Source organism: Lepeophtheirus salmonis, chromosome 6, assembly GCF_016086655.4.
Source record: "Lepeophtheirus salmonis chromosome 6, UVic_Lsal_1.4, whole genome shotgun sequence".
In the NCBI taxonomy this organism is placed as follows: domain Eukaryota; kingdom Metazoa; phylum Arthropoda; class Copepoda; order Siphonostomatoida; family Caligidae; genus Lepeophtheirus; species Lepeophtheirus salmonis.
Window position 1 is genome coordinate 40,850,492 of NC_052136.2, and position 8,376 is coordinate 40,858,867.

The 8,376-nt window shown below is 30.0% G+C and overlaps 1 protein-coding gene across 2 annotated transcripts; it reads right to left on the reverse strand.

Moving 5' to 3' along the window:
• Window positions 1-433: 433 nt before the first annotated feature.
• On the reverse strand, window positions 434-3,506 carry LOC121120285 (glucose-induced degradation protein 4 homolog). Of its 2 annotated transcripts, none has more exons than XM_040715134.2 (5): window positions 3,225-3,506; window positions 2,594-3,132; window positions 2,362-2,529; window positions 1,490-1,725; window positions 434-1,342 (listed from the first exon to the last, which is right to left on the reverse strand). In XM_040715134.2, the coding sequence occupies exons 2-5, from the start codon at window positions 2,759-2,761 to the stop codon at window positions 1,279-1,281; spliced, it is 636 nt and encodes a 211-aa protein (XP_040571068.1). In that variant the 5' UTR covers window positions 2,762-3,132; window positions 3,225-3,506; the 3' UTR covers window positions 434-1,278. The 2 variants fall into 2 exon arrangements, with proteins under 2 accessions (XP_040571068.1, XP_040571069.1); XM_040715135.2 differs by having other exon boundaries at window positions 2,594-2,883; window positions 2,934-3,506.
• Between the last annotated feature and the right edge of the window lie 4,870 nt (window positions 3,507-8,376).

An 8,376-nucleotide genomic window follows, 5' to 3' on the forward strand; every position in this document is an offset into this window, starting at 1 on the left:
TTAGAATTATTTCCCTTCGACTCCCTCGATCTCCCTTTTACGAGGGATGATGTCAAGAAATAGGCATTGAAATCGGAAAAATATGATGATAATGTATTTGCTAGTACAATTCCCATAAAAAATGGGATCACAACAAAATGGAACAAAAAACCTTGGAGATGTATATTTTTTAACAAGATTTTTTTTTTAAATTATACATTGAATATTTTTCTATAATATAATCATCAAGGACAGAACTTTAAGTTTTAGGAATGAACTGGAAAGGACTGCAGACTTCAGTTCTAATTAAGGACGGGCATAATACTATTCGGATATAACTTATAAGATAAATCCAGATATAGTCAACGTTTCATTTGACTTTACACAAGTTTTCTATTGATTTTGAATTAAGGAAACTCTTAAATTTCAAAAAATATATGGTACATAAAATAAAAATAGTTAAAATATATTTCTTTTCCACAAATTTGACAACAAAATTTTTAGCGCCTCCGTTATCACAGTCTTGAGACCATTTGTTACAAGGAACTTCAATAAACAAAAAGGTTTTTTTATATATAAAAATAGAGGTATTATTTATTAATAATATGTATTAGTTTATGACATGATCAGTTAAAAATAGCATTTACAGCTAAATATGAACATATATTTCTATAATATACTCAATAGTAATAATATCTGCTATTAGAGATGCAAACCAAACAAAAATAAATAAATAATAACAATGATAATATAATTAATAAATCATTTCAATTTGATCAAAATTGCTTTTTTAAAGCAAAAAACTCACAAGAAAAGAATGAATTAAGAGATAGAAAGGTGAAGAAAAAGAGCATTATACAATGACAGACTGAGTTAGATAGTTATTTTAAAAGAAATTTTATATAATAACCAATGGTTTTTTTATTAAGATTATAATTTATTTACAATCAAATATTGTTTTTATTTTTGAGGGGGGAAATTTTGAACACTATATGTTTTTCACGACCCTCCTGATACTAGTAAACTTCATCATTTTTTTATAAGACTACACAAGATACAATCTAATAATTTTTTTTTCTAAGTAAATGAATGACAAATTATGATTTGGATTATTTTAACAAATAATTATTTTGTAATGAAAAGATCGATTTTTGAACATTATTGAATGCAAATAAAAAAAAATTAGTTACTTTCCTTTTATTAAGTAAATGAGAGGTATGATTAAACATCTTGGATTTGCCCTTCCCTGTTATTAAGAGAGAGAGAGATTTACGTTATTCAAAAAAGGAATCACAAATTTCATCTAAATTCATATATTTGGTGCGAGTGATCACGTAAATGGACGAGATTAAGGCCTTGATACCTGAAAAGAAAAAGAGTATAAATATCAAATTTTGAAGCTTAATTGACAAATACAAATATCATTTATCCTACATAAGATAAATATTAAATAAAAACATGTGAATAAAAAATTTTAAATTAAAAAAGAAAAAAAAAAAGAGTAATTTACCATTCTGAATGCCTATGATAATAATATCCTTCTACTGTTGACGTAGACTCTTGAAAACAAATGTAGTAAAAACCAGCAAAAGAAGCTCCATTGATGTCTTTAATCGTATGGTCCGGTACAAGGAAGTGTTCCTTCCACCTCATAAAAACATGATCTGATTCATGTAGAGCATCGTAGTCGAATGAATCTGAATTAAAGTTTTTAGCATATTTTGCATTGAAGGCACTGAACTTACTCTATAAAGAGAAAAAAGTCATTGAATAACTTTAAATTATATATAATTGATGCCATGTACTAGTTGGGAATCATTTAATTATAATACCCATCTAATCATTATCAACTACATGCAAATTGATGATTTCATTTGATTTTGAAGTATTAAAAATACTACTTTATTATGCATTTACTAACTAATAAGGTATTTTATATATTTAACTTTATAATGAGCCACATTTCAAACGAAAAAGTAAACATTACACAATTTAACCGATGAAACATAGAATGGAATCTCTATCATTGCACTAGACTCGTACTTATCACAAGTAAGCCGTTAATGCTTCCTTCAAAATGATTCAGTTAATATTTTTGGGTAACCAGTGTTACTTTTCAGTTTTTCTTTTTGTTTGTTTTTTTGTCAAATTTCGTTTCACCTTTATTTCGTCAAGAAAAATAAAGATTTACTTAATTCAAATAAAGCATTAAAAAAATTGTTTCGTATCGTCTTCGTTTCATAATGGTCATGCAAAAAATATCCGTTGACGAATAGATTTCATTTCTATATACTTGACAAAATGAACACGGACATGTACACAACGTTAATATGGATGTATGAATTATGGCATTAATCAGAACTATTAAATAATAGTTTGTACCCAGTGTTTCTTGTCAACCTCTTCATCCGCGTCCCATTTGCGAGTAAGGAAAGTATGTTTTTTACTTATAATTTCTCCATCAAAGAAGGTTGTGAGAGTGGGATATTCTTCAGTAAGGCCAATGATTTTGAGATAGCCACAGAGGTAGGCATTTTCCTGATCTACGTGCTGAAAATGAAAAGATAATCGATGATCATATCGTCTATTGGACATGAATGATGTATAAACCCACTAGAATAATGACTTCCACATCGTATTGATTCCCTTTGGACTTTTGATATCCTCTGAATCGGGATCCATTGTAGAGAAGGGACCCCGCGAGTCCGGGTTGCTTTGAGTTTGCTGGTAGTGGAGGAGATACCCCATAGTCCATGGGATTCGAGACTGTTCGAACTGGCATTATGGATTCAATTAGATACACTCACGACAACAACAGCAACAATAATAATAAAGGCTGCTGTAGCTCCTTCAACTTCTTCAGCTTCTCTTTGGCCTTCAAAAGTTGTTGTTGTTGATGACGATCTTCAAAGAGAGGGCGCTCAAATTTATATAATAAATAAATACTCACATACTTGCTTCAAGACAAACCCATCCCATTCATTCCATGACTGTGCATACTGTATGCAGCCTGAGCATACAGTACTACTACAGCGCGCAGCAGCAGCAATTCTTTCATTCAGTTATTCTTTTCTCTTCTTTTCTTTTCCCTTTTTTATATCCCTTCATTCCCTTTCTCTCTCTCTTTTTGCTACAGCGCATAATAATTTGCTCCTTTCCTCATCATAATTATCAATAAAAAATTATTAATTAATTATTCATTTATTTTTTGAGACACATTTCAATAGGGAAATTAATTGGTATACCTAGGATAAGGATCCAAGATCTATAGAGAACGTTAGGCCTTGAAATATGCACATCGTGACGTATAAAATATATAATGGAAAAGATTTTGCCTCATATTTTAAACTTGTCACAAAAATAGTTTGTTCCAGATAGAGTCATGGAGGCTGTGGTCAGAGAAATTAAGGATTCGATTGTAGAGGAAACGAAACAAAATTCCAAAGTAGTAGTGTTGGCAATTGATTTTATGAATGCATTCGACAGTAAATTACACAAATGGATAATAAAAAGTTTAAAGGATAACTGATAAGCTTATAAGAATAGTGGGAGTAAGTCTCTGTAGTATTATTACCTTTTATAAAAGAGAATAGTATAATTTCTATGTGAATAGAGGATGGCGTCAAGGAAATCCTATCTCCCCAGCTCTATTTATTATTGCCTTAAATCCATTATTAGAGGAAATCAATGCATCAAAATATATAAAAGGTATAAAAGTGGGAGAGGTGGAAAATAAAATTGAAGCTTTCGCTGATGACATTACTAAGATTTATTCAAGAAGCAAAAAATATTTTCAGACCTCTTTTGAGCAGACATTTTATATTTTAGAAGATAACGAGAAAAAGTCTGGATTAAGGATTAATCCTTAAAAAAATATATTTAATGGCTGATTTTAAATTTAATTTTTTAAATATTTTTCTAATTTGAACGGTATAAGTGTTACAGCTAGGACAGTATATACTTTGGTGCTAGGAAAATTCATAAATTTGGAGGGAAGTGATATTTTTGAAAACATGAAAATTATTGAGCAAAAGATTCAATAATTCAAATATAGAATTAAATTATTTTATCTAAAATAACTCATATTTTGAAACTGACACCTTTTTGGGATATTTTATGTAAGAAGATAGACAAAATATGTGATAATTTTTCATCGCCGGAAGGAAGAAGCAGAAGGATATCTTGGAATCGTATTAATTTTTCCAAGAAGTTAGGTGGGTAGGGCTTATTAAGATTTAAAGATTTTTGGAAAACGATGCTTTTTACATGGTTCAGACGAATTTTTGCTTAAGATTCCGTATGGAATAAAACACCGGAACAGACGTTGCTTAAAATAATAAAGCATTTGAGGGAGAGAAAGGCAACGGACTATGCAAAATTATTGATAACTAATGATATAAGCCCATTCTGGGAGGAAAATGAAGCAATTAATGGGAAATTGGCGGAAAAAGTTTTAGAAAGAATGGAATGATAGGAACCAGTTTTAGAGAATTGTAGATTCGCATATATATCGGATACGTCAATCAAAAAGAAGATATCGTTCTTGGGAAAGATTTTTGATAAAAAATGTGAATTTACGGCAAATGAGATATTGGAAAGAGAAATAATGTTAAAGAGGGTGTTTTTTAAGAGAAGAGAAGTTGGTCCTAGGGATAGTTTTTTTAATTTTATGAAAATGATAGGAAACCATAAGCTGAGAATGTTTTTAGTGGGCAAATCAAAACAAAATCAATTTCTAGATCAAATAAAGAAGAAGAAAGATATGATTGGCTTAAATGTCTCGGTCAGGGAGATAAGAAGAGGCCTTAATAGGATCACAGACTATTTATTATTTTGGGTGAAGTACAGAGTAGTTGACAACTTATTAACATTGGGTAGTGTACACGGTAAAACATCGGAAGAGAGGATATGTTTCTTCTGTAAACAATCACTGGAATCATCCCAACATTTTTTATTCGAGTATACGAATTTAATTTATATAATGGACCAAGTGATAGAGTGTTTTTTTGTTTTTTTTAAGTTGCATCTTGTACCAAAAGATTTTTCTTATTTTTATACCATCTCATATCAAGCGGAAATTAATTACATAACTGCAAAAGTACAAGTTCTGTTATATCAATTTAGATACACAAGAACACCATTACCTAAGGATTTTACTGTAAATAATATTGAAGAATATTGTATTTAGTATGTTAAACAATTAAAACTATTGTTTTTATAAAATAATAAGTACAAATACTGTTTTACCAAGGGACAAAAATATAACAATTTAAAACTTAAGAAGATACCCCATCTTGCATAACATTAATTTGACCTTTCTGAAAGGATTATCCGAGTACAATAAATATTGTACAAGGTTATCAATGATTTCAGACACCACGTCACTTAATTATAAACGTCAAAGCCCTACATCTATTTACTCGGGTAAGTCGACTATATAATTATTATTGCGTAAAATAATTAAATAAGAGAGCCATGTAGTGTCCGAACTACTCGGGGGACCAGAGGGTCTTGCTTTCCACAATGTTATTAGAACACATTGGCCTCCTCCAACCGAAATAGAAATATATTTAAGTTATATAATACCCAAACTGCAGAATTGTGACCACATTTTAAATTCATCCGTTAAAATAATTGTTTATTTTTAATAGGGGATGAGCAAACTAAAAAGTATATGTACATTATCTGCAACTTGGTGTGACTTGGCTAATATAAGTATAAATTGTTTGAGGGCACTGGTGTTTATTTCGTCAACGAAAGTTTTTGCATGACGACTATGAAAGGTGTATAAAATATGTCTTAAAAAGCGGGAACGTTTTTTTTCTAATTGACAATACCGCAGGGTTTTTTTTTATTTTCTAAAGCTGTTATCATTATTATTTAATTTCGCTTGTTTCGTCACAGTTCTTTTTTTAACATTATTAGCAGGAGTATTTGGTGATGTGACCAAAATTATCACCCTTAGTTATAGTTAAAGGTGATAATTTTGGTAAGAATAGAAAAGCGTACGAGGAGAAGAGAAGAAATACTTATGGCATCATTGATTAAATAATCTATATCTTCTATCTATAAAAGTTTTACTTTTGAACACATCTTCTCTTTAGTTATAGTTAATTCTTGATAATTTTGGTAAGAATAGAAAATCAAGAAAGTTAATAATCATTACCGCCTTTATTATTCAATATTAATATAATATTAGATGGGGATAGTCGATAGAAAACTGAATAAAATGCCTAAAATAACGTCGCCTTCTGTCTGGATTTATGAACATGGAGGCCCAGGAATTTGGAAAATACTTACCGGATGAGAAACAGATAATTTGTCGGATTTGTCGATATAAACGTGTCTTGAGTCCCGTGTCAAGAATTACACGACACTCATTATCCTCATCTCATATCAAGAACATGGATATTCATCTAAAAAATCAAGTTAATGATGAATACATCAAGTCAGACTTTAACTCTGATCTCACAAAGATGTTTATTGCATGAAATATACCCTTATCTGTTGCTAATCATCCTACATTCAAAAAATTTATGGAGAAATACACGGGTAAACCTATCCCTTACGGAGGAATCATCATTAAATTAATGGAGGATGTTGGTACTGATGTCATTTATAGAAATACATATAAAAATGTTTTGAGTCAACCACACCAAATGACGATCAAGTTATCAGTAAAAAGTATAAAATATTTACTAATTTCGTAATGGAAATCTGAATTTTGTACTATCCCACAGTAAGTATTCAATTTTTTTAAAATCTAATCATAAAATGTATGATGGTATATTTTTTATTATGTACATTATATTTAATTAAAGCCTTCTTTTTTAAACTTGGAACTTCAAATATATTTCGAAATACTCTACTTTGTCGTTTCATTAGCTATTATTCTGAGAATAAGGTTCGTAATGAATAACAATTTCATGGAGTGTGACGTTATAAAATATACTGTAACGGATAAAAAACGTCTAAGTCAATTATACCTAGTATATCTTCATTAAACATTTTGCTAATAAATACTTTCGTTATACCCTCAAAAATCATAATAAAACAGGCAGATGATAATCACTTCAGTATTTTAAACAATGATACCATATGTCTTTTTTTTCCCCCTTCTCCTTGCACGTGTTTTTTCTACAATATTATCAACTTTAGTTATAGTTAAGGGTGATAATTTTGGTAAGAATAGAAAAGCGTGCGAGGAGAAAAGAAGAAATACTTATGGCATCATTGATTAAATAATATACATCTTCTTCTATCAATCAAGAACGTTATCATTCCCGCCTTTATTATATTAGATGGGGATAGTCGATAGAGAACTGAATAAAATGCAAAAAATAACGTAGCCTTCTGTCTGGATTTCTGAAAATGGAGGCCTAGGAATTTGGAAAATACTTACCGGATGAGAAACAGATGGTTTGTCGGATTTGTCGATATAAATGTGCCTTTAGTCGCCCTGTCTAGAATTACACGCCACTCATTATCCTCATCTCATATCAAGAGTATGGATATTCATCTATAAAATCAATTTAACGATGAATACATCAAGTCAGACTTTAACTTTGATCTCACAACGATGCTTATTGCATGTAATATAACCTTATCCATTGCTAATCATCTACGTTCAAAAAATTTATGGAGAAATACAAGGGTAAACATATCCCTTCCCGAGGAAGCATCATTAAATTAATGGAAGATGTTGGTACTGATGTCATTTATAAAAATACATATAAAAATGTTTTGAGTCATCCACACCAAATGACGATCAAGTTATCAGTAAAAAGTATTTACGAATATCGAAATGGAACTCTGAATTTTGTACTATCTCACAGTAAGTATTCAATTTTTTTTAAATCTAACCATAAAATATGATTCTATTTTAGCTAAACATATCAAGTATTATGATACACAACTCAGTAAAGTGCAAAAACAACTGCTTAAATGGTCACAACAATGGGGGTAGTAGCTTTGGATGGTTTGCAACTAGTTTGTCTGAGACTACTTACTTCGCTTTAAGACTTGGGTATGATAATTAGGTTTTCCAATATTACATAGTCAATAAATATTACTTTTTTATCACTTAAGGCTTAGCTATGGTTGATGGGCTCCAAGAAGTAGTGTTCAGAAAACTCATAAAAGGCAAAAACAACTGTTTAAATGGTCACTACAACGAGGGTAGTTACATTGGGTTTTGCATTATAATTAACAATTGTGTATATCCTTCATGATAATAGTATGTTGTTATATAAGCATACCTAAATAACGGGGGGAAATCTTTTTTGATGCTCTTAATAGGGAGTAATATCGCCGGACATTACTACATAATTAGCTTTTGTTCTAAATCTTTACGATTAATTTATTTCTAACATTTTTTTATTAATATATTTATTGTCT